Source organism: Protopterus annectens, chromosome 8.part0 (genome assembly GCF_019279795.1).
Source record: "Protopterus annectens isolate FY-2018-M chromosome 8.part0, PAN1.0, whole genome shotgun sequence".
Taxonomy (NCBI): Eukaryota; Metazoa; Chordata; order Ceratodontiformes; family Protopteridae; genus Protopterus; species Protopterus annectens.
Genome location: NC_056741.1, coordinates 1,219,395,878 through 1,219,423,433, shown reverse-complemented (window position 1 = coordinate 1,219,423,433; position 27,556 = coordinate 1,219,395,878). Strand labels below are relative to the sequence as shown.

Below are 27,556 nucleotides of genomic sequence, written 5' to 3'. Positions count from 1 at the left end.
TTCATGGAAAGACAACTCCTGAAAATATCAGACCTCATTCCACAAGAACTACAGCCACCACTACAGCTTTCCTAAGAGGAGTGGCTACCAAAGACATTTTAGAAGCTGCTACTTGGAGCTCCGTACATACATTTGCCAAGCATTATAATCTTCCTTTATACTCCAGATCCCGAGCAGGTTTTGCAACTGCTGTTTTGCAAGGGATCTTGACTACACCATCTTTATCTTAGTGCCTCCTCCCCCAGTTTGGCTATGGTATTCTACCCATATGTTAGGACTGCAGATGCATCCTTGAAGGACATAGTACAGTTTTGTACCTACCATAAATGTAGATGTCCGATAGGTATGCATCTGCAGTCAGGATTACCCACCCTCCTTCCTTTCTGTGGTATTCCTAGGGTACTTGCCCCTCTTTTAGCTAGCTGGGGGAATTTATTATGGTGTATTTGTTTTGTATATATGTATATATTTATATATATATTTTTTGCTCTCTACTGTTTGGAATTATTTGCATTTATCCAAATTTAGCCTTCCTAGAGGGCACCTGGCATCTGGGGCAAGAAACACTGAGGAAAATGGTGTCGGCTGATGCCTTTATACCACAGCAGCTATGACGTCTGGTGAAGTGCGACATCAGCCGAGGCCAGACCCAGACTTTGGAATCCGGCCGACCGAAGGGCTGCCTGAGGCAGGACAACCCATATGTTAGGACTGCAGATGCATACCTATCGGACATCTACATTTATGGTAGGTACAAAACTGTACTTTCTGGCTGCTGTCTCTGGTTTAGACTTCAAAAGTAACTGCGTCCATTCCTTGACTGGTCTGTCCCTGGCAGGCTTTATTCTTGTCACCTGTGGGCCTTGAATGCTGTTTTGCTGGCAACATTCCCTGTCTTTGGTCTTGGAGTTGAGCTTTCTGGCTAGGTATTCATTGTTTGGTGGTCCCGATGTGTGTGTATTTTCTGGTCCTTTCTGGCAGGTTACTTTTACAGATTGTGATCCATCCATCTCAAGTTTAATACCATATTTGAGGGTCCTTGTCTTCACTGGAAAACATTTTCATTCTTACCTTGTAGTTTGATTAATGTACATAGTGGGGCCACCCATAGGTTTTCCTGCCGCAGTTCTGAAATCAGTAGGTTGTTCCTGTAGTGATTCTAATTGCTGTATTCCTTGTAAAGAAGCAGGTTGTATGGTTTTGTATTGGTTATTAGCAGTGACAATGCCATGTTTTTTTACTGTTTTTTTTTTTATTTGATGCAGGTTGCTTTTTGGTGTCAAGGGGGTTAACAGGAAGACTTTGAGGATAAGCATACTTTTATAGTGGAGTCATAGTGTCACGGAGTGCTGATTGATTGAATGGATTAACACAGCTTAACATCTCTGGATCCTGTTTCTGCATTTTCAAAAATTGTAAAAAATATGTGATATGTTCTTAATGGACAACTTCATTCAAATGAGTCCCATTTCCCATTAACTGGCTGCCTACACAGTGAGTTTGTGGATTTTATGGTGTTCTCTAGTTCATATTTTCAACTCCCTCCATTAGATTGACAGCAGAGGTAGTACAGCTATCCTAGGCAGAAATATTGTACGATATAATACTGGACAGCAGGTAATGCTTGTCTTGAGACTTGAGTTCCTCCTTATCAAAATGCAAGTTGCTGTACTCCAGATTATATTGTTCTCAGTTTAACGTAGTAAATATGTCCGATTTTTAGCTGACTGTTTTGGAGTATTTCCAACAAACTGCTGTTTTTTTTTTTATATATATATAAAATCTATTTAAATGAAATGCTTGTTTTACTTTTTTTCTTTAAGAACTTTGCTTCAATTGCGGTAATATTGCCAAAAGAAATTTTCTAGTTACCAATAGCACTTAAGTTTCTTTGTTTGCAGATCAAACCTTAAAGCATACTTGACTGTGATTAAGACCCGATTCAATTTGAGTTGTAGTAGCTGGGAATGAGCTGAGCACTGTCAAGGAATAGCACTTTCATTTCAGATGTTTAGGAAGTAGAGTAAAATGCCTTTTGTTGCCTTTAATGTGTTCTACAAATAGCATTTTTCTTTTTCAGGTTTAGAATGCAGGCAAAGATTGGTGGACAAATATTCCCTGCTGTAGAAGCAGCCAGTAAGAAAGCAGCAAGGAAGGAAGCGGCAGCTGTTGCCTTAAGGATTCTTCTGAAAGAGAAAGGATATGATATTGAGATCGATGAGCCAAAACTTGATGAATCATGTGACACTGACCTTGAAATGGTAATGCTGCAATATTTAGTGAAGGAATTCTGGTTTGAAAGTTCTGCTGTGAATTGGAGTGTCATTAATGCAGTATGTGTTACGGTTCTGACCAGAGCCTTGCAAAACATAGTATTCTGTGCGATTAGCAGGGCATTTTGCTGCTGATGTGGCTTTGAGTTTAGTTTGATAAGAGTCTAAGTTCCCTGATCTTCATAGGGATGGTGTAGGTTCTTTTTATCAGTGTATTGTAATACAGCATGCTGCATTTAACTTAGCTTCCTAATCGTGTAGTAGAATAAGTGAATGGCCTAGAGATTTGACAGCATCTTAGAGGTCTGCAGCATAGAATATTCTTAAAGTATACCTCCTAGGCACACTAATGGTTGTCAAGATACTTTTTATTGTGGAGAAGTTTTTGAGGACATACCTCATGTGGATTACAACAGTGTTGTTGAGGCTGGTTTGGGAACCGGGTTTGCTCATTTTTAACCCTGGCTGTTTCTTATAATAGCAGCTGTTTTGTATATCTAAAACTTCAAAATCCTCCCAGACAAGTAGCAGTGTGTGTCATTTGCCAAAAGCTGCTGACTGTTTAGTTCCATTACAATACAAAGTAAATGTTGTATGTATTCTCTACCATAGTACCTCTAGCAGCCTCTTCATTCTGTATACTTGCAGCCCTTGGAAAGTAAAATGCATGTTCATATTATTGGATACTAATAGCAACCCTGCTAGGTGAGTAATTACAGTCGTAGGTTGTGCTGTCTGCCCACTTTGACTGCTGGAAAAATATCACTGTCAGGCAGATCTGATGTGGCAATCAGATGCCACTCCAAAGTGCTAGAGCTCCTTCCCCTACTTCTGTAATGCAACTGTCCACTCCAAATCCACAGGTATTGTTTGTTGCCCTAACAAATGGACTTCTCTCCATTGGTCCTTCAGGTAGGCACACAAATTTTGTAAAAAGTCTTAACCTCTTGCTTTGTCAGTTTTCCTGTTTCTCTCTCCTGTCTTATCTGTATTTTTTTGGGGGTGGGGGCAGCTTGTAGCTGCTCTCCTATTGACATTGCTGGTTTGAATCACGTGCAGTGGCCTTTTGCATACTGTCAGTATGGAAAACGGCTTTAGAAAGTGTCTGATGTGGGCATGGACTGCCTCCCCACAGTAATCATCTTGTGTATTGGTATGTCTGGGGCCAGGACACTTATCTGCCTCCTGCAATATTTGTAAAAGCTTTGTCCCTCACTCCATACTGGCACATAAGAATAAATTGAAATTGGCATTTTACTCTCCATTTCACAGGACAAAGAGAGTGAGAAAATGAGAGCTGAAGATAATCACCTCAGTATTCTCCTGTGATGAAATTTCCCTGTTTAGATTCCACACTGGAGGCTCTGGTTCCAGTGATGTCAGAACTGCCTTCTCTGATGCAGGAACCCCTCCTGTATCAGATTTTAATATTTTAATATTGGATCACTCTGCCAAAAGGATGGCCAGCAGCCACACTTCTGAGTGGTTGCTGTCAAAGTTTCTTCACTGCCTTCCTTCCCTGTAGCTCCTTCCTTAGGTCTTCTCTGCCAGTCCAAAGTTGTTCTAGCTTTGATTAGGCGAAGGTCATGAGAGCCTTTTAAGACTCAGATTGAAATTGATTTGATGTTGCCTTCATTTGCTCTTCAACCTATGGGATTTGGATCAGAGCATCAGATCTGACTCTGCCGCATACCAAAGCTGAAGGCTCCAACATCTGAGCTCCTCCCCTATCCATGATTCTTCTCTCCTCCAAATCCATCAGATCTCTTTTGCTGCACTTCGCTAAGCATTTGGTTCTCAACACTCTGAGCTCCCCAGCGCTTTGAGTCAGTGAGTGATTTTCCTTGCAGTTTAAATTATTTTTGTTAGTGGTTATTTGTCTAGTGTCTGCCTTTCTGTTGGTCGTAGTTCATAGTCAAGAAAAGAGGTTTTTTGGTCTTTCTTTCCCTTTCTTCCCTACCCATTCCCTTCTTGTTTAGATTAATAGGTATGCTTCTAGTTCTGCAAAGTTAGATTTTTATTTCAAACTCCGTGGTGTGTGTGTTTTTGTGCACTTGTGTTTATTATCTCTGTGGCTGTTTTTTCTTTGTCTAGCATGGCAGAGTCAAAATCTGCTGAGTTTTAAAAAGTGCAGCACTTGTGGGCACAAATCCCACGATCATATGCACACTCTGAATGTGTAGCATGTTTGGGGGTGGCTCGTCTAGATTCTGCCTGTACAGTTTGTGCCAGCTTTTAATCTGTTTTAAAGGGACTTCCCTGTAGATGTTCTCCGTGTTTCACTGTTGGAGTCATTACATTTGGGGTAATCCTGCTGGCAGGTTGCCCTCAGCTGGTCTGAATTCCAAAGTATTGGGTCCTGCGTCAACTGCTGTCGCCCCTTCCCTGACGTCAGGTTGTCAGGGGTATAAAAGTAGCCAACACAATTTTCTTCAGTCCTTCTTGCCGCGCGGTGCCCGAAGCAGAAGCAGTTCGCAATTGCCGGTCGGCCGACTCCTGAGATTTTCGTGTTTGAGTTTCAGATCCGAAGTCTTCAGTAAAGCTAAGTAGCCCATTGGGGAAACTTTTTTCTTGCTCCAGACCGATGTCAGAAAAACTTAATTGTATTTCTTGTGGTAAGCAAATGCCTCATAAGGATTTTCATTCTTACTGTATTCCTTGCCTAGGCCCTGATCACAATGTTACTGGTTGTCAGTTTTGTGCTAGATTTAACCAACGCACTATTAAGCGTCAGTATGATTTTGCTTTAAACTTTTTTGGACGCCAGTTTAATTATCGTGAAATGTTGTCGGATAGCTATCCAACTACCAGAGTTTACAAAAAACGCAAAGAAAAGGAAAAACAACAGAGACCCAAAACCGACGACGAAGCTTCTCCTAAGCCAGTCGCCGTTTCTCAGTAAGGCGCTTTCGCAGCCTCTGACGCCCACTACTTTAGAGTTGCAGGCCGCTACTGACTCCCAAGTGGAGTTTGCCATGCCACTGGATACTCAAAGTATTGGAGCCGCTGATGCTAATCCCTCAGATAGGTCTGGAGCCGCTGAGCAGGTACTGGCTTCTGAAGGTGTATTCAGACCTAAACATCTTTACATTAAAACAATTTCAGCTTCAAAGACAGACTAAAGCACCATCTAAAGCAAGGAAACAAACTCAAGAGCCACGTGGACAGGCCTCTATGCCCAAAAAACAGATGCTCAAAATGGCTGAAGACTTTAATTACCTTGATCAGGGGTTCCCATCCCCCTCCTGATAAGAGGCCTAGGCAAGACACTGACTGAATCTTCAGATCAGGTTTCTATTTCTTCTGATTCCTCTTCTGATCAGGGATATTATCTTCCCCCTAATGAGGATTCTGATGCTGAAGAATCTATACCTTCAGCATCTCCTCCTGAGGACTATTCCTTTGGGGAAACCTTGCATACCATGAGGGAGCATTTCCACTGGGAGAGCCAAGATTTTTCAGAATCTAAAAAGAGGCTCAGGGATTTTCTTTTACTGCCTCAGCACAGGCCCCTGGCTATCCCCCCCCCGTGCTAGATATTGTTGTTTTTTTCTGAATCCAGTCCGTCTCCTGATTCTTTACCCCCTGCACCAGTCAAGCCAGACTGGTATTACAGGGTCCCTGACTATCATAAATTTCTTTATAAAAAACCCTGCTGCTGACCCAGAAACAATTTCTCAGGGTCCCAAAGGGGTTAAGTCTTCCACTGCAAAACACCCTGTCCCCTCTGATAGGGATTCTAGAGCTCTGGATAGATGGGGGAAAAAGTTTACACTTCTGCTACTTTAGCTGTAAGGGCTTTAAACTGCCAGTTTCACATGCTTAAATATCAACAGTACCTCATGTCTTTGTTAAAACAGGAAATGCTTACAAATTCAGAAAGTCCTGACAATAAGGAAATGCAGGAATTATTGCATGCAGCTGAACAAGTGGGAAAGCGTACTCTGTAATGTGGTTTTGATTCATTAGAGGCTTCTTGCAGAGCCGCAGTTACAGGCTCTGTCATTCGAAGGCATGCTTGGTTGAAAGAACAAAGTTTACCTGAACATGTTCAAGTAAAATTATTGCATGCTCCACTACAGCATGATACTTTGGTGTTAAGGCAGAAGAGGTGTTAAAGAAAATGGAGGATAAAGCAAAATCTATGCAGGCAGTAAAGGATTTCTTACAGGTTCAACGACCTAGGTTTCGTAGAAACTGGCCTTCAAAAAATTGGTTCTTTCAGGTGTCAGGCCACCAAGAGGCAGATCTCAGCCCAAAGGCTCCTACAGACCTAAACAATGGGGTGCTTCTGCCCCCAAAGGAGGAGAAGACAAATCACAACCTTATAGGAAACCGTCCCAATGACTTCCCTCTACAAAGGCCAAGCACTTACCTTTTGGCAGCACCCCTAGGGGGAAAGCTAGCACTTCTCGCACAAAATTGGCACATAATCACCCAGGACAAATGGGTACTGAATATAGTTTCTCAGGGTTACAGGTTCCACTTTCACACCCTTCCAAAAGCAAAAGGTATGCCGGACCTGCCACAAAACCAATGGGCAGAGGCACAAAAGGAAATTGCTGCTCTCATGGACATGGGAGCTATTCAAAGAGTACCACAGCAAGAACGGGGACAAGGATTTTACTCAAGACTTTTCCTGGTACCCAGAAAGGACAAAGCCTGGAGACCAATACTGGACTTGTCAATCCTAAATACCTTCCTGGATGTTCCAAAATTCAAAATGTTAACACTACAGCAACTTCTACCCATGCTGGGCAAGAAGGCTTGGCTAGTTACTTTGGACCTCAAGGAGGCATACCTGCATGTCCCAATCAGACAATCTTGCAGAAGATGCCTCAGATTCATAGCTGGCTCAATGCATTATCAATTCTCTGCATTGCCCTTTGGCTTATTTACTGCGCCAAGGGTGTTCACAAAATGCCTGGCACCAGTAATTGCATTTTGCCGACTAAGAGGAATTCAAATATATGCCTACTTGGACGACTGCCTTATTCAAGCAGAGAGCAAGGATATTCTACTAAAACATCTGGCGTTTGTAAAAAGATTATTAATTTGCCTAGGGTACACAGTAAACGAAAATAAATCAAAACTAGTGCCCCCTCAAGAGATATTACTGGGTGCAAGCTTAAATACATCTGCCCAGATGGTTTATCTCACGCCAGACAAACAAAGGCAACTGACTCATTACTTTCAAGTGATGGCAACGAAGACCCAGCTCCCTGCAAGAAAAATTCTGCAGGCCCTGGGTTTCATGGCATCCTGCATTCTACTAATTCCATATGCAAGACTGCATATGAGGAAACTACAATGGTATCTAAAAAGTGTTTGGACTCAACATTGCCACAGCCTGGAAACAACAGTAACTATAATTCCCTGTCTACAACAGGAGTTTTGATGGTGGTCCTGGGCCTGTCACCACAACAAGGGACAGCCTTTTACCTTACCCGCATCCAGGCAGACAACAACGGATGCATCAGATTATGCCTGGGGGGCACACATGGCAGAAAAATGTATTTGGGGCACGTGGTCCAAGGAACAAATGCATCTTCACATCAGTCAAAGAGATGCTAGCTGTACAAAATGCCCTGACAGCCTTCAAGGATCTACTACATCCAGGACAACTATTACTAAAGACAGGCAACACCACAGTTATGTGGTACATAAGCAAGGGGGCACACATTCCTACCCCCTCTGCAGGCAAGCCATGACTTTATGGAATACAGCACTGACCTATCAAGTACATCTGCAGGCACAATTCCTGCCAGGAAAGAAAAATACACTGGCAGACGAACTAAGCAGAAATCTCATGGATCCGCACAAATGGAAACTAAATCCACAGGTCTTCAGCATGATAAGGAAATGGGGATGCCCAGACATAGATATTTTTGCCTCCCCTCACAACTGCCAACTACAGAAATTCTGCACAAGGACTTATCACTCACAAGCATGGAAAGTGGATGCTCTTTCTTTCAGCTTTAAAACCCTGACCGTTTATGCCTTCCCTTCACTGCCTCTTCTTCCCAAGGTACTCCTAAAAGTCAGACAAGAGAAGCCAAAAATGATCCTAATTGCCCCAGACTGGCCACGCCAGCACTGGTACCCAATCCTAAAGAACTTGTCTCATGGCCCAGTCTGGCCTTTACCTCATATTCCTCATCTTCTGACTCAACAAAACAATCGGATTCTACACAGTCAACTCAGAACCTTAAATCTGGCTGCATGGCAGATAATATAGTCACTCAGACCACACCTCTCTCTAAAGCTGTTATGGATGTCATTTTAGAAGCCAGGAGGCCCAGCACTAGGAAATCTTAGGCAGAAAAATGGAAGAGATGCTGTGCTTGGAACCAGGCACAAGGACTCGAGCCACTTGTTCCAAATATACCTCAGATTTTACAATACCTAACTGAGATGCTGGATAAAGGCCTATCCTTTTCATCTATTAAGATCCATGCCTCTGCCATTTCAGCTCATTACAATACGGAACCTCCTATTTTTTTCACATCCACTGCTAAGGCAGTACCTCAGAGGGGCAAGAAACATAAGACCCCCAAGGAGAGCACCAATACCTACCTGGGACCTCAATTTTGTTTTAGAAAAGCTCACACTGCCTCCTTTTGAGCCAGCCAACACAGCTGATATAAAATTCTTATCATGGAAAACTGCTCTGCTTCTAGCAATAACTTCAGCAAGAAGAGTCTGAGTTACAGGCATTAATGGCAGTGGAACCTTTCATCATTTTTCATCAGGACAGGGTCTCTCTAAGGACAAACCCAACATTTATGCCAAAGGTGGTTTCCAGTGTGGCGCTTAACCAAACCATTAATTTGCCAACTTTCTATCCAAATCCCCAGAATAAAGGGGAGGGACTACTGCACTCTTTGGACATACACAGACAGCTACGATTCTACTTGGACAAAACAAAAGCTCTCAGAAAAACTGAGCAACTGTTTGTAGCTTATGCTGCAGGATCACAAGGAAAGCCTATCTCAAAGCAGACCATTTCAAAATGGATAGGACACTGCATTCGATTCTGCTATGCACAACATGACAAATCAGTGCCTAAGGGCATTAGGTCACATTCTACCAGAGCAGCAGCCACTTCAGCAGCTTTTCTCAGAGGAGTACCAACCAAAGACCTTTTAGAAGCTGCAACCTGGAATTCAGTGCACACTTTCACCAAGCACTACCACTTACCTCTCTACTCTAAATCCAGAGTAGGCTTTGCCACTGTGGTTCTGCAGGGCCTGGTAGCCTCTCCTAATCCTATTTAGGCCCAGCCACCCAACCTCAGCTTTGGGATTCAACCCAAGTGTAATGACTGCAACAGTGAAACATTATGAACCTAGTACAGTTGTGCACCTACCACAAATGTAGATGTCAGTGTATTCACTGTTGCAGTCCAGGTTACCCACCCACCATCTCCCTTTTCATTGCTGGGTCTTTTCTGTACTTCTCAACTCTATACAACCTATGTGGTGTATTTGCTTATAGATGAATGAAATGCTTATTTTAGTACATGTTTGTTTTTTGGCATAATTTTTCCCAGCCTTTCCTATTTGGGGGCACCTGACATCTGGGGCAAGAAAAACTGAAGAAAATGGCGTCAGTTGCATCTTTTATACCCCTGGCGCACTGACGTCAGGGAAGAGGCGACGGCAACCGATGCCAGACCTAGACTTTGGAACTCGGGCCGACTGCGGGTAGCTTGCCAGCAGGATAACCCAAGTGTAATGACTGCAACAGTGAATACACTCTAACATCTACATTTATGGTAGGTACACAACTGTACTTTAATCCTGGTATGTACAAATGTGGTAGGTGCAATTTTTGCAAATATATAAAAGGGGGCAATAATTTAAGTATAATTCGACAGCATTTTCACATTTTGGATAAATACAATTGTGAAACTAAAGGGGTGGTTTATTTGACTTCATGTGACAAGTGTGACTGTTTCTATATGGGTAAAACTGAGAGGTCATTGAGAGCGCATATATGAGCACATGCACAACATTTGTAAAAGCAATTCCAATAACGCTTTGGCTAAACATATTGAGAACAATAACCATTCTTTTTCATTTTGGAAAAAGTTGTTCTTGACAGGAGGGGGGGTGGTCCATGGTCTTTAATATTGGAAGAAAAAGAATTACTTTGGCAACTGTGCCTTAATTCTTTTAATTTTCCTGGTCTTAACAGTTGCAGTATAAAATGTTTATTAAATTTAAAAGCTTTGGATAGATGAGTTATTTAGTAATACACACACATATGCACACATTTGTTTGTGAATACTCACAAAATTACATGATATACCTTTAATTTATGAAATAGGAAGTGATGTCAGTGTTGCATTTACTATTTAAATGACTTATTGCTGTTATTTTTGTATCTGATGAAGTTTGACAACATTGCCAAACGAAAGTGCTAATAAAACTTTTAATCTGTCATTTTGCTTTGGAGTGAATAGCCGACCTTGTCTTTTTATTTTATTTGAGTTTTTCTTTTTTGTCTTCATTACAATTTAAAATCACAGCTAGCCTACCAATTGAAACTAATTAATTCAGTAAAGTTAACCCTTAAATCATCAATAAATCCACATGACATAAGCAATATAAGAACAATATAAAAAAATTCTCAAACAGGATTAAATAGAATGTTTTAGCTTAAGTATAGGCATAATACTATTTATCGTATTTAAACCAGGTGGGGCATCTGCCCTAAAATAATTTATCCATCTTGTATTCCACTGCCTCTGTAACAGTAACAATATCCCCACCCCTGTGATTCAAGTGTTATCTTTTGTAGCACTATAAACTTAAAGAAATGTTCAATGTCCTTCAAGGATGCATCTGCAGTCCTTACAAATGGGTTGTCCTGTCGTCAGGCAGCCCTTCGGTCGGCCGGATTCCATAACATTGAATGTGCTTATATAAAGCATTGCAGTCTAATTTTCTCTATATCTCCTACATATCCTATCTTTTAGCTTATTCGTTTTACCTATATAAAAGGCTGAACATTTCCGACAATTGAAAACTGCGGTGGTGGTGCTACGGTAGCGTTGTCGCCTCAGTTAGACGTTGCACGTTCGATTGTCAGTTAGTGTCTTCTGTGTGTCGACATGTGTGAATGGACGTTACTTCGTTGAAGGTTGTGCGTTAGGCCCAGCAAGCCAGCACGTAAAAATCTACTGCCAATCATTAGCGGATCGGAGTTCCGCTGTGGCGACCTCTAACTGGGAAAAGCCGAAAGACAAGACAGACAGCAAGGTAAATCACATTTTTAGTGTGACAAGTAACAAATGTTTGAAAACAAAATTCATTTTAGAAATTGGGTGCATACATTCTACATCAGTGTTTATATACTTACAAAAGCTAAAGTTATAGCAGGGAATAGTCTGTTTCTTAATATGTTTTGTTTTTGTCTGTTACACTTAAAATCCTTGTAGCACAGCAATTGTTTAAGGTTTTTATCCTTGTAATATACAAAATCTGGCCTTTCTGTAATCTTACAAAGTTCATTATCTGAGTGTAATGTAGTCCATTTTTTCTCTAATATCATTTGTTATGTACGCCTATTATAATTTGTAATGTTAGGTAAGAGACCAGATGTTCTTCGTTCCACATTGCTGCAGTCCTTACTATTGGGTAGTCCGCTGTCCAGTCGGCCCGAATACCAGAGTATATGGCTGACGTCAGTCAGGGCGCATTAGACTGACGTCAGTACGTCAGGGTACTAATGCGCATGACCGACGTCATATCCTCAGTCTTTTTTGCCGCATGGTCCGATGCAGAAGCAGTTTTGCGAGTGCAGGTTGGCGTTCTGAAATATTTCCGAAGCCGGAGTTTCAGACCGAATCAGAGTTGGCTAAGTACCCGTTGGGAACATTTTGGTTTTTCTTGCCTCAGTATTTAACCGGATGTCAGAAAAAGTGAATAACTGTATTTCTTGTGGGAAACAGATACCTCATAGGGATTACCATACCTTGTGTATACCTTGTTTAGGGCCTGAGCACGGCGTTGTTGGATGCCGCTCTTGTGCTAGGTTTAATAAACGCACTATTAAGAGGGTTAGACTGTGCCAGGTTAGTGTTTGGGAAGCGTTGCAATTATAAAATGCCGCCGGATGCTCCAAGCGCAAGGACAAAACAGCGAAGCCTAGGGTTGATGAACCGCAGTCCCGGACGTCGGTTCTTTAGAAGGCTCAGTGGAGCCAGAGGTTTTGCCAGGAGTTTCTTTGGAGTCTCAGGCAGAGACTTTACTGTTACAGGATGTGCCTTCTCAGGAGGTAGGCCAGGCTGAGGGGGCTTCTCAGGTAATTGTTCTTCCCTCTCTTCCCAAGGTAGTTAGAGCCTCTCCTTCTGTTGCCAAAACTTCTTTGAGAGGTAGGCCAACTTCAGCTTCAGTGGGGGCTTCTCCTAGCATTTCAGGTTCTGTGCCTAAGAAACATATGCTTAAAATGGCAGAAGATTTGATTACTATGATTAGAGGTTCTATGCCCCTCCTGATAAGAGGCCTAGGGTGGAACCGAGTTTGATAGTTTTGAACAGTGTTCAGAGGCTTCTGAGTCTTCTGCGGAAGATTTGCAGGAGTTTCCTCCTTATTCTGATTCTGATGTGGATGATTCCACTCCTACAGCTTCTCCTCCTGAGGATTTCTCATTTTCAGAGACTCTGCATTCCATGAGGGAGCACTTTAAATGGGAAGGCCAGGATTACTCTGATTCCAGGAAAAGGCTTAGGAATTCTTGTTTTGCCCCAGCATAGGCCCTTAGCTATACCTCCTGTGTTGAATGTGGTGGAAGATGTTTTGCAGAGGCTTCCCTGAACCCTGATTCTTTGCCTCCTGCTCCTGTTAAACCTGATAGGTACTATAGGGTGCCTGAAGCTCATAAGTATCTTTTAAGAGTCCTAGGGCAGACCCGAAACTGTTTCTCAGGGACCTAAAGGTGTTAAGGCCTCTGTGGTTAAAAACCCTGTTCCCACTGATAAAGAGGCAAGGGCTTTGGATAGATGGGGAAAGAAAGTGTATACTTCTTCCACTTTAGCCATGAGGGCGTTGAATTGTCAGTTTCACATGCTTAAATATCAAAATTATCTCCTTTCACAACTGAAATCTAAGGTGGATGCTTTGGCGGAAGGTATTGAGTGTAAAGAGTTGCTGGATTTAGTTCATGTGTCTGAACAAGTGGGTAAGCATTCTTTGCAATGTGGTTTTGATGCTGTACAGGCCTCCTCGAGGGTGGCTGCCACTAGTTCTGTTCTTCGCAGGCATGCCTGGTTGAGGGATCAGAATTTAGCTGAGCATGTTAAGACAAGGATTTTGGATGCTCCTTTACAGTCTGATGTGTTGTTTGGTTCGCCTGTGGAAGCAGTTTTAAAGAAAATGGAGGACAAAGCTAAGTCTATGCAAACTGTTAAAGATTTTTGCAGGTGCAGCCACCAAGTTTAGTAGAAATTGGCCTACTAAGGGATGGACATATCCTGCTTATGATTCCCAGTCTAGGGGTAGGTCTAGACGTGGTAGGGGCAGAGCTCAAGGTTCTTTTAGGCCTAGGACAGGAGTTCACCTGCTCAGACTTCTGGTGAGGGCAGGGGTCAGTCCTTTCAACAGACCCAATGACCTGCCTTTTCAGCTGCCAGTACATTCTCGTCTGGCAGCTCCTTTGGGAGGAAGACTGTCTCTTTTCAAAGGAAATTGGGATTTAATTACTCAAGACAGATGGGTGTTGCATATCATTCACCACGGTTACAGGTTTTATTTCCATACATTGCCCCCTTTCAAGGCATGCCAGATGTTCCTCCTCCACAAAGGAAAGAGGCTCACAAGCAAATTTCTCTGTTACTCCAAATAGGGGCCATTCAGCCAGTCCCTGTATCAGAAAGGGGCCTAGGATTTTATTCTCGCCTGTTCCTAGTACCAAAGAAGGGGAACACGTGGAGACCAATTTTGGATTTATCTATCCTCAACACTTATCTGGACATTCCCAAGTTCAAGATGTTGACGTTACAACAGCTTTTACCTCTGCTGGGCAAAGATCACTGGATGGTAACTTTAGATCTCAAGGAAGCTTACCTTCATGTGCCTATAAGACTAACTTGCAGGAAGTATCTGCGTTTCGAGCTGGAAATTCTCATTATCAGTTCTCTGCATTGCCCTTTGGCTTATCTACTGCCCAGAGTATTCACAAAGGTTCTGGCTCCAGTGATAGCTTACTTCAGGCTAAAAGGAATTCAAATCTATCCTTACTTGGACGACTGCCTGATTCTGGCTCAAGAAAAGGAAGACCTTCTACAGCATCTGGAATATGTTATAGCAGTGCTAAGATGCCTAGGGTATTCTGTGAACGAAATAAAGTCCAGTCTAGTACCCTCTCAAGACATGTGCTTTCTGGGTGTGAGACTGAATACAGCAGCCCAGATGGCCTTTTTAACCCCGGACAAACAAACAAGTCTATCACTTTACTTCCATCAACTATCTCATCAGTCCGTGCTGACTGCAAGGACAGTCCTTCAAGCATTAGGGTTCATGGCATCTTGTATTCTGGTGCTTCCCAATGCCAAACTGCATATGAGGAAGCTACAATGGTATCTCAAAAATGTATGGACACAGCACTGCCAGGATTTGGACACTGTCATTCAAATAATACCTTGCCTTCAAAAAGAATTTTTGTGGTGGGCTCAGGAATGTCACCTAAACAAGGGACTCTCTGTGACCCGGCCAGAGGCGAGTCAGATTTTAACGACAGATGCCTCGGACATTGCTTGGGAGCTCATCTAAATGGAAAGTGGATACAAGACAAGTGGCCTGCCAGACTACAGCATCTACATATCAACATGAAGGAGATGTTAGCAGTCCAGTTTGCATTAATGGCTTTCAAGGAGTTACTTCTTCCAGGGCAGGTGTTGATTCTAACAGACAACACAACTGTCATGTGGTACATCAACAAGCAAGGAGGAACACATTCTTATCCTCTATGCAGGCAAGCAATGATTTTATGGGAGACTGCGCTAAGCTTGCAAATAACTCTTCAGGCAAGGTTTCTGCCGAGCACAGAACTCCTTAGCAGATGTGTTAAGCAGACAAATCATGGATCCCCACGAGTGGAAACTGGATCTTCATGTATTTCAGAAATTGACAGTGTCATGGGGAACTCCAGACATAGATCTGTTCGCTTCTCCACTAAACCACCAGCTGCCAAAGTTTTGCACAAAGGGGTTTCATCACACAGCTTGGAAAGTGGATGCTCTGTCTTTCAGTTGGAAAAACCTTCATGTGTATGCCTTTCCACCTCTGCCTCTTCTACCAAAGGTGCTATTAAAAGTCAGACAAGACAAGCCAAGGATGATTTTGATAGCTCCAGATTGGCCTCGGCAACACTGGTACCCACTACTAAGGAGTCTGGTAAGGAAGCCTCCATGGCCTTTACCTTTGATTCCTCATCTGTTATCTCAGAAGGACGGTCATCTGCTCAATGTCAAGCTTCACTCTCTTCATCTAACAGCCTGGCATATTCTGTGTTGAAACACAGCAGGTCTCACCTTCCTCAACAAGTTTTAAATGTGATTATGGAAGCTAGAAGACCTAGTACAAGGAAAGTGAAAAATGGAAGAGATTTTATTTTGGAGTACAGCAAAGAATTTGGAGATTTCTGAGCCTAATTTGAGTGTGGCTCTTCAATATCTTACTGAGTTATTGGACAAAGGTTTGTCCTTCTCTTCCATTAAGATTCATGCTGCAGCAATTTCAGCTCACTATGATTGTGACCCACCATTGTTTTCGCATCCTTTGTTCAAGCAGTTTCTTAGAGGGGCAAAGAATATAAGACCCCAGAGCTCCTACTCCTGCTTGGGATCTCAATTTTGTGTTGGAAAAACTTACTCTACAACCTTTTGAGCTCGGCTACTGCTGAATTGAAATACTTGTCATGGAAGACTGCTTTTCTGTTGGCTATTACTTCTGCAAGAAGGGTGTCTGAGTTGCAGGCCCTTATGGCAGTAGAGCCCTTTGATTTTCCATAAGGATAGGGTATCATTACGTACTAATCCTTCCTTTATGCCTAAGGTGGTTTCTAGTGTGGCTTTAAACCAAACTATTCATTTGCCTACTTTTTATGCAGACCCCCAAAATAAAGGGGAAAAGATTTTGCACACTTTAGATGTACACAGGCAATTGCGTTATTATTTAAGCAGGACTAAGGATTTTAGGCAGTCTCAGCAGTTGTTTCTTTTGCTTTGAGTTCGCAGGGCAAGCCTGTGTCAAAACAAACTATTTCTAGGTGGATTGGGTTTTGCATTGCATTTTGTTATTCCCATCATGGCAAGGAGATTCCAGCTGGGATTAGGCCTCATTCCACTAGGGCTACTGCCACTTCAACAGCGTTTCTAAGGGGTGGCAACTAAGGATATTTTGGAGGCAGCTACTTGGAGTTCAGTGCATACTTTCTCTAAGCATTATCACCTTCCTATCTACTCTAAGTCTAGGGCTGGTTTTGCCACAGCTGTTTTGCAAGGCATGTTGTCAGCTCCTACTTCTTTATGATTTGCCAGCCTCCCTTACCTCTGCTTTGGGATTCTACCCAATAGTAAGGACTGCAGCAATGTGGAGCGAAGAACATAGTACAGTTTTGTACCTACCATAAATGTAGATGTTCGAGGATCCACATTGCTGCAGTCCCTCCCTCCTTCCCTCTGTGTTTAGGGGTGGTTGTGTAGGTGAGGTTATATGCTGATATTTTGTATATATATTTTTGTATATATTGTACATATTTTTGGTGCAGGTATTTTGGGCCTTGTCTTTTTAGGGTCTTCTGACATCTGGGGCAAGAAAAGACTGAGGATATGACGTCGGTCATGCGCATTAGTACCCTGACGTACTGACGTCAGTCTAATGCGCCCTGACCGACGTCAGCCATATACTCTGGTATTCGGGCCGACTGGACAGCGGACTACCCAATAGTAAGGACTGCAGCAATGTGGATCCTCGAACATCTACATTTATGGTAGGTACAAAACTGTACTTTCCTATTGGCCATTACATCTTTTATTAACGGTAGGCTGGTTGTTCTACAAATATGAACAACCCATTCCATCATGTTCAGAGACCACATAACACCAAATTAGCATAACTGATAACTGGGGTTCTCATAGGCACTCCCAGTAACTGGTGATAGTAAACCTCTCCAAAGGAAAATACATTCTTTTCCAGTACTATCTCTAACATACACCAGATGGATGAAATTTTACTTGGCAAATATTCACTATGTTGAACTAACGGCTCTCTTGCATACTGAATACCAATATCATTAGGAATAATAGCAAAAAGATTTAGTATCCATTATTACTAGTAAAATACCATTAATCTGATTGGCACTCAGATGGCTTTTCAGAGCAACAAAAAAATCACTGGTATCTATTATAAAACTGTTAATAAATCTTAATATTGGATTCAGTTGCTGTTCAAGATATTTTGATATAGCTGTAGTTACCCATTTTCCTCCCGATGCTAATAGGTCTCAGGAGTGAGGAGGATAAGTGCTTATGTATTTTGGGAGGGCCATATATTAGGTTTACTATAATTAGAAACTTTTGTGCAAGAATTACATGAAACCTCAGCGTTTCTTGAGTTCGATTTAAAGTCCTCAAAAATAAATAAATATTTTTTTTTTTTGGGATATTAGCAACATATTTCGGCTTTTCCCAGTTAGGGGTCGCCACAGCGGATTACCTGTCCGCAGATTGATTGGCATTGGATTTGTATGGTGCCAAGTTGCCAGCCTGACGCCCAACCTTCACTGAAGGCACACCCACATGCACACACACTTACTTGCATGTCTTTAAAGATCACTCAGCCACAGGAAGGAAATGCAGACTCTGCATAGAAGGAACTTTGACTGAGAATCTAAGCGAAGAACCTCTTGCTGTGAGACTGCAACATTAACTGCTGCACCACCGGATTATGTATCGTTAATGAGGAGCTGCATAGATCGATGTATACAAAAAATGTTCAGACTAGATATGTTCATGCTAATAGCATGCACCCCCGACATGTTTATAAAGGGTTTGTGAAAAGTCAAATGCTACGTGCTAGCAGGTTAAGTACTAGAGAAGGGTTCAGAAATGAATTAGAACATATGGCAAATAACTTTCACTCTAGAGGGTATGATATCACCTTAGTTAAGGAGAACATCGAATATGTGGTCTCTGAACGTGATGGAATAGGTTGTCCATATTTGTACAACAACCAACCTATTAATAAAGATGTAATGGCTAATAGGAACTGGTTCCTTAGCTACATTACAAAATATAGTAGGCGTACACAACAAATAAAGAATATTATAGAGAAAAAATTGGACTATATTACGCTCAGATAATGAACTTTGTAAGATTATTACAGAAAGACCATGTTTTGTATATAAAAAGGATAAAAATCTTAAGCAATTGCTGTGTTATAAGGATTTTAAGTGTAATAGACGAAAACAAAACAGTGAGTAAAAAAGAGTATTCCCTGCTATAATTGTAGCTTGTATAAATATGTAAACACTGGTATTGAATTCATACACCCAGTTTCTAAAATTAATTTTGTTTTCCAAGCATTTGCTACTTGTCACACTGTAAATGTGATTTACCTTGCTAATTGTGGGAAATGTTTAACCTTTTATACAGGTAAAATGAATAATAAGCTAAAAGATAGGATAGCATCACATATACTGGACATGCGCAGAAAATTAGACTGCAATGCTTTATATAAGCACATTCAATGTTATGAAAATGTCTTTAAGTTTAGAGTGCTACAAAAGGTAGACTTGAATCATAGGGGTGGGGATATTGTTACTGTTACAGTAGCAGTGGAATACTGATGGATAAATTATTTGCAGCAGCACCGGTTAGCAAGGGTTAAATTATTCCCGGCTCCACTAAGTCTCCTCTTCAGTTTTTTACTTGAAACTAGTCTAACTCTCAACCTAAGCATTCAAAAAGCATCCTACAGTCCAGCACTTGCTCAGACCCAATAGCAAGCACTAATATACCCCAACACTTGACTGCCCAGCAGGGTAAGGCTCTTTATCCACCCCTCACCAACTAAGCAGCTCATCCTACTTTTCAGGCATGATCAAAGGGCAACTTCAGGTGTACTCTCCAGTCCAGCTGGTGAATCTGGGTATCCTGAGGCAATGTTACAGCTGGCTCATGTACACAGACAGCCCTCTCCTCCTACCATAAAACACTAACATATGTGAGAGATGCAATTATACAGCCAAACTGGAGGCGAAGGTATCTTCACCCAAGACTGGAACAGACAGTCATGAGGAGAAGGTTAACACTTGCACCACACCTGCAGCCTCACATAGACCTACTAAACCAGCAGTGGCAAAAAATACACATAAATACACAAAATCATACTCTGAGGCTCTAAATAAAAACCTGCAAAAGCATCAGAGAGCTCCAAAGCAGACACCCACCAAACCTGCACCTCCCGTCACAAACCAGACAACACATAAAACACAAAAAATCAATGTGCCGCACAATCACAGCCCTTAAGGCGAAATAACATACCTAACACACTAGTAATAGGTGACTCAATAGGCACACTGACGCCCCACTCACTAGGCTGGAGAAGGAGAAGGTTACTGTTAGCTGCCTGTCGGGAGCCAGAATCCGCCACATAACACAAGCACTCAGGTCACTCCAGAACAAGTACAAATATGACTGTCATTGTTCATGTTGGTGTGAATGACCGGAGCCATACCTCCCTGGACTACATGAAAAGAGACATGGAAGAGCTCTCTGATCATGTAGTCCAGGTGGGTATGACCCTGACCTTGAGTAGCATCCTGCCCTCACCAAGAATGATACCTCAGTATAAAGAAAAAATGATCAATTTCAACAATTGGCTAAGCTTCTGGTGTCATTCAAAGGTGATCCAGTGTCTGTAAGCCTGGGATGACATGCTCGACAAGCCGCGTTGCTTCGCAAGAGACGGCTTGCACCTGTCACCCCTTGGCTTTTGAATACTGGCCAAGGCTCTTGCTGCTCCCATAGTGCTTTTTTAGGCAAGGCTCAAAATTCAAACCCACCACTGTAAACAGCACAAGTAAAAAAAAAAAAAAAAAAAAAAAAAAAGAGGGTTATGCTACTCAATGCTAGAAGTTAAATCTCAAAATGCATTTGCTCGAAGCACTCCTAAGTATGGAGAATGTCGACATCTGTGCAGTAACTGAAACCTTGTTCAAGACTCCAGAGAGCACTCCAGCACTACTGTGCTACATCTCATACCACATATTTCGGCCACAGAACACGGACCGAAACACAAAAGGACTGGGGTGTATCCATATTCATCAAGGATACCCACACCTCCAGGTTAGTGGCGCAGCATGATACCTCTGAGATCATCCATGTGCAACTAACATCGGGCAAATCTACAATGCAAATTGTGGCCTGCTACAGATCATCCTCCATGACCAGGACCACCACTCCACCTTTCTGGAGACACTGGAAAACATGAAGGTCCCTACCGAACACCCTGATATTGGGCGATTTCAATTACCCTACCATTAACTGGGAAAACTACTTGAGTACACACTCCCAGGCTCAGCGCTTCCTGGAATTTATCAACTCAAATGCCCTAGATCAGCTGGTAAACTCACCTACCAGAGGCCACAACATATTGGACCTGGTCATCACCAACATGGGCGACAGGTGTTCCATACCAGAGGTCAGCCCGTCACTGGTTAGATGAGACCATAAACTAATCACCCTGGATGTCCACACCCCACCACCACCCCCAACCAAGGAAACCACAGTGAAAGACTTTTCTAAAGGAAACTTCACCTTAATTAAGGCAGAAGTGGTAAGTTTCACAGCCCCCATGCTAAAGAATAACACTGCCCAAGATGCAGAATTCTTTGCAGTTTCACTTTGAGCACCTACAAGGATGCATGGATCGTGCCATCCCTAGCAAGACCAAGACTCACACCCCTGAGAGAAGGAAACCAGTCTGGTGGATCTCTGCCATAAACAGGTTATACAACAGGAAGAGGAAACTAGTTCAGAAAAAAAGCAAATCCCAACAAGGGAAAGACATCCCTGATCAGCATCAGTAAGAAACTAAGGTCCTTCATAAAATCATACAAGGCTAACTTCGAAAGAAAAATAGCCAAGGATTCGAAAGAGAACCACAAAGCCTTTTTTAGCTATGTCAAGAGTCTAAGTGGCAACTCGCAGGTATGCTCTGAGCTAGTGCAAAATAGCACAAAATATACTGAACCTACTGATATTGCCTACATCCCCTACTGATATTGCCTACATCCTGGCAGATTTCGTGCAAACTTCACCTCCCTCTCACCTTCAGAAGGGCCCACAACAATACCGGAAAAGTGTAGTGTCCTGGAAATCACAAAAAGTACAGGTGAAAACAGCCCTTTCAAAAGCCAAAAACACAGCATCAGTGGGGCCAGATGGTGTCCGAGGATGCCTCTTGCACAAACTACAGAACAAACTATCCTCCCACCTAAACATGCTGTTCAACCTCAGCCTCTCCACAGGCTATGTGCCCATAGAATAGCGCACAGCAACGGTTATTCCGTTCCACAAAGGAAGGGTCACAACTGACCCTGGTAACTATCGCCCCATAAGCCTGACTAGCCTGGTCTGCAAGGCTATGGAGCACATCATCATGGAACTCATTAACAGAGACATTGGGAACCTCCAAACACTTGACCCAACACAGTTTGGCTTTAAGGGCAGATCATGCCTACTAAACCTGGTTGACTTCTTCGAGACGGTCACCAAGGCCATAGACGAGAGGAAAGGTGGTTCGCACAACCTACCTGGATCTCGCCAAGGTGTTGGACACAATTCCTCACTCTGGTATTATAGAAGAACTCAACCTGAACATAAACCCCTACATCACAAGACGAGTTGCCAACTGGCTTACAGACAGAACTCGCACTGTAAGAATAGTGGGCTCCAGTTCTGACTCTAAACCAGTCACAAGTGGTGTACCACAAGGCTCAGTTCTGGGGCCCCTACTGTTTGACATACATTTCTCAGAAGTACAGGCAAACACAGGAGGGGACTATATGGCTAAGTTCGCCGATGACTGCAAATTGGGAGCCATAATTGACTCTCCGGCTGACTCGGACATCCTTCAAAAAGACCTTACTGAGACAGACACCTGGTGTCAAAGTCATGGCTTCAAGCTAAATGCCAAAAAATGCATAGCCATTCAGTTTGGGGAAAAACAAAACACCCACTAATTACCACGTAGGCGGCAGCCCCCTTAATACAGAAGAAGTAGTAAGAGATCTGGGGACCCAGGTAGATAGTAATCTTTCCTTTGACAATCATATTGCCAAAGTAGTTAGGAAATCCTATGTGGCCCATCTAATTACTAAGGGGTTCGCATCTAGAAATAGAGGATGTTAAGTTGTCTATCTCGCCTTCATTCTTGCTGGATGGGTTCGGAGCCGACCTCGGCTCCGACTCGGCCACTCTAAAAGCTCGAGAGTTGGTTCCACCGGCTCGAGGCTCCCCTTATATCCCACAATGCTAGGCGAGAGTTACCCCAGATCTCGTTTGCCGCTACAGCATCGAGGTGTTGGTTTTTCTACCGGCTTGTTGGTAAGTGTAATTTTGGTAAAATTAGATCACTTAAAACCCTATATTTTTGAATTTAAGTATATTTCCTTAGAGTAGTGGGTTTTCTACCCTTTTTCCGAAAATCCCAATTTTTTCTAAAGAACTTTAAAGTTCTCTCTCGGCCTTCTGGCCTTTCTCCATCCCCTAGTTGTGTGTGTGTCTTACTCTTGGTAAACTTTAGTTAATTGTTTATTTTTGAGTTTTAAAAGTAGTTTAGTGTAATCAGTGTGTTTGTTGAGTGTGTGTGATTACACTTTTGTTTAGGATGTCTAAAGACACAAAGGTCTCAGGATTCAAGAAGTGTGATGCGTGATGTCAGAAAATGTCTCTGACAGACGGTCACACTTCTTGTGTCTATTGCCTGGGGCCTTTGCACCTGCAGGACTCCTGTGCTGTATGCCACGGCTTCAGCCCCAGGGTCCTGCAGGAAAGAAAAAGTAAGTTGATCCTGAGGGGTCTTCTTAAGCCGGAGGATTCCCTTTCTGTCTCTGGGAAGCCCTCTAAGGCTTCTAGGTCCTCGGCTCCAGCATCTGAGCCAAGACCTAAGGCTTCTAAACCTCCGCCTACATCGGCTCCGGCTGGAGCCGATGAGTCTCAGTCCACAGTTTCTGTGGTTCCCTCGGCTCCGGCTGGAGCCGAGGTTATTGAGTTCCGTGTCGGCTCCGTCCAGATCTTCGGAACCGACATCGAGGAAGAGGTCCAGGTCACCGTCCCTTGGCTCCGTTCACTCTGCTCCAGGATCTCCCCTGCTGTCTGAACGGAGCCATAAATCTCATTCCTCTAGGTCATCGAGGCTATCGGATCATGACCTTCAGAGGGTAGTGAGTCGACTTCTCAAGTCCGAGGCACTAGCCCAGATGCTTCAGAGCCCCACTCATCAGACGATGCCTGCCCTTGTCCACCAATATATTCCTCCTCCGACTCCGTTGAGCTCGGAGCCGGGTCGTCGGAACCGAGACTGTGGTAGCGACGGAGCCGATACAATTGTCTTCGGCTCCATCGTCGGCTCCGATTTCTTCCTTAGAAGAATCTCGGCATCGGACTTCCATCGTCGGCTCCGAGGGGTGAGTGGTATCGGACCCTTGTCCGACCCCGCTCTTCCTCTTGGAGCTGTGAGTTCGGCTCCGACATCGCCTCGAGCCATCACTGTCGGTGCCGGGGGTTCTCAGCTTCTCTGAGCGGGGACCTCTGGCTTTGCCTGACAGGGGTGCTTCGAGGTCATGCGGAGTGTGTTAGAGCCTGGCTCTACTCCACAGTCGGCGTCCGCCCTCCCCTCGGTGCCTCAGGTCAAGTCGACTCACTCCCTCATCCCGGACCGCAGAGAGCCAGCTCCTCAGGAACCCCTGTGGGATCTCATCCTCTTCCGAGGCCTCTCCTGATTTGGCAGAAGAGCCCTCGAAGAGGAAGTGTAAGAGGAAACACATTGACTCACCTGAGTCAATCACATCTGATACAGATTTAGATGATTCGAGGGTTCCCCGTTCCCCTTCTGAAGATGTCTCTTTGCAGACATTCTAGAGATCCTGAAGCAGAGGGAAATTGGCCAGCCCTTAACCCCTCGGAGGATGAATCTGTATATCTTGAGGCGTTTGGCTCTCGCCCTTCCACCTCCTGGGTGTCCCCCCTCATGCAGGTGGTTGCTAAAAAGGCATGGATGGCTCCTGATTCAGTAGATCCCACTCCCAGGAGACCCTCCAAATTCATAACGGCACCAGCAGACAAGCAGTTCTTGACAAAAGGAGTTTCTGTGGATGCTATGGTGGTAGCTGCTGCCACTAAGAAGGAACTAGCTGATCCTTCAGTACCTGTCCATCCACCTAACATGGAATTTAGGTCCATGGACAGGTACGGGAAGCGGATGTTTTCGTCAGTGACATTTACTATGCGTTCGCTGAACTACCTGTGCCATTTCACTCGTCTTCAAAGAGACTTGATTAAAGAAGCGAGTGACATGTTGAAGGATCCTACAGCTGTGGGTTTTCAAGATAAAATGAACACTCAGCTGGCTACCCTTAACTCGATAGCCAACTCCTCCATGCGCCTCCTTTCTTATGCGGCTGATGGAGCGAGTAGGGCCGCAGGGACAGGTGTGGCCTTACGTAGGCATGCCTGGATGCGGCTATGCAATTTTATGGACCCTTCAAGATGTCTTTCACTAACTCCCGTTTGATGGATCATCTCTTTGGTCCTCAAGTGAAAGAAACCTTAACTAGGTGCGAGACTGATGGCAAGACTCTTTCTGCCGGAGTCCGTTTTCTACTCCTTCTAGGCCTTACCCCAAAGGCCAGAAAAGTGGAAAAATGTGGTTCCGTAAACAAAATCAAGGGACTTCGCCTGACGCAAAGTCGTACCCGCCAGAGGCAGAGGCGGAATAACAATGGTAGACGCCCTCGAGGCAGGGGCTCCAGAACCAGGGCAATCGAGAAGCCTTCTCTGATAAGCCCTTTCAGCATCCCTGAGGTGTTGCCCGGCTGCCCACCTTGGAGGCAGTCGGGGAAGGTTGTCACTGTACCCAAAAGCCTGGCTATCCCTGACTCAAGACAAATGGGTACAGTCTATCATTTCGAAGGCTATTCTATCCCTTTCTTGCATTCGAAACAATAAAAAAATCCCTTCCAGATGTTCCACCAGCAAAGGGATCTAGCGGTTTTGGAAATTTCAAAACTGCTTGCAAAAGAGCAATTCATCCAGTTCCAGCAGACCAGCAAGGATCCGGAATCTACTCAAGGTTCTTTTAGTTCCAAAGAAAACAGGGGACTGGAGACCAATTTTGGATCTCAGTATCTTGAACAGATCAGTCAAGAAAACAAGATTTCGGATGGTCACGCTGCAGTCCATCCTTCCCTATTGGGAAAAGGAAACTGGATGTGCTCTATAGACCTTCAGGATGCGTACTATCACATAAAATGAACAGGCGCTCAGAAGATTCCTCCGCTTCAGGCTGGGAACCAGTCACTTTCAATTCAGGGCCCTGCCCTTTGGTCTCACCACTGCCCCGGTGTTTACCAAATGCATGGCAGTGGTAGCTTCTCACCTGAGACGACAAGGATTCCAGGTGTTTCCATATTTGGACGACTGGCTCCTCACAGCCCCCACCAAGCATCTCCTTCTGATGGCCAGGGATTACACCTTTCGCATTTGTCAAAAGTTAGGCATTTCAATAAATTGCGAAAAGTCTGTTTTGTCGCCTTGTCGTACTATTACCTTCATAGGCGCAAATCTAGACACAGTAAACATGTCTCTGATGTGGGGCTAACAGATCAGAGAATAACAGACATACACAGACTGGTCTCACTCCTTTTCAACAACAGAATCAAAGCCAGGTTAGTTCTGAAGGTGTTGGGAATTATGGCTGCTGCCATACCTCTGCTTCCATTAGCCAGATTCCACATGAGAATCTTTCAATGGATGCTCTTTACACAATGGTCATACCAGCAACTTCCAATGTCCCATACCATTATGATCACGCAGACGTGCAGAAATCATCTCATGTGGTGGATGTCTTCCCTCAGCTCTGGTTGGGAAGACCATTTGTCCCCTCAGGTTGCTACTTTGACAATGGACGCCTCCTGATCGGGTGGGGGCATTATCAGGGCAGGACGGTCCAGGGCACATGGCAACCAGGCGAATGCCACTTGCACATAAATGTTCTGGAGATGAGAGCAGTGCTTTTAGCGTTGCAAGCCCTTCAAGACTCTCTCCTTGGGAGAGCGATTGGGAACGACAATCCAGACAGACAATATGTCTGTAGTGTGGTACATCAACAAACAAGGCGGAACCAGATCCTACCCCCTGTGTCGAGAAGCACTGAGATTGTGGCAATGGGCGATTTCTTCTCAGCGTTTTCTGATAGCAACGCACATCCCCGACTAGTCCAATCAAATAGCGGACAAATTGAGCAGAGCTATCCTCATGCCTCACGAGTGGTCTCTGAAAGACTCTGTTGTGAGAGAGATTTTTCTCAAGTGGGGTCAGCCTTGCTGCGATCTTTTTGCTACTCCCCAAAACAGCAAGTGCAGACATTATTTCACTCTATTCCTTTACCAGGCCAACCCAGCAGAGACGCTCTAGTCCAAGTTTGGCCCGGGGACTTCTGTATGCATTTCCTCCTTCCCACTAATCTCTCAGGTGATACAGAAAGCTATCGCTCAGAAGGCCTCGTTGATCCTCATTGCTCCTTACTGGCCTCGACAGGTGTGGTTCCCTTTCTACATCAATTTCTACTGGGCGACCTTGGCATCTGGACCTAGTTCCAGACCTTTTGATCCATCAATCGGGTCAGTTACATCGCCCTCCCTCTCTGAACCTCACTGCTTGGTTCCTCCAGTTCCAACATTAGCCAGGCTTCCTCAATTATCTCGCTCTGTTCGAGATATTTTGATAACTTCCCATAAATCTTCCACTAGGAAGATTTATTTGAGTAAGTGGAAACGTTTCACATATTGGGCTCAAGGAAGGGACATAGATCCTTTCACTGCTTCCATCCAAATAGTCCTTGAATTTCTAGCTGAACTCTTCCATGCAGGTTCATCCCCTTCTACTCTTAAAGTTCAATTGGCAGCTATCTCTAACTTTCATGTAGGTATTTCTGAGTCTGCCTTAATGTCCCACAAGCTTTGCAAAGCCTTTTTGAAAGGAGTTTTTCTTC

The 27,556-nt window shown here is 43.7% G+C and overlaps 1 protein-coding gene across 1 annotated transcript in view; it reads left to right on the top strand.

Moving 5' to 3' along the window:
• ADAR (adenosine deaminase RNA specific) overlaps positions 1 to 27,556 on the top strand; it is a gene marked incomplete in the record, with an annotated part of 1,768,745 nt that overhangs the window by 268,276 nt on the left and 1,472,913 nt on the right. The window contains 1 exon segment of the mRNA XM_044079403.1: positions 2,081 to 2,261. Coding sequence (XP_043935338.1) covers positions 2,081 to 2,261 — 181 coding nt within the window.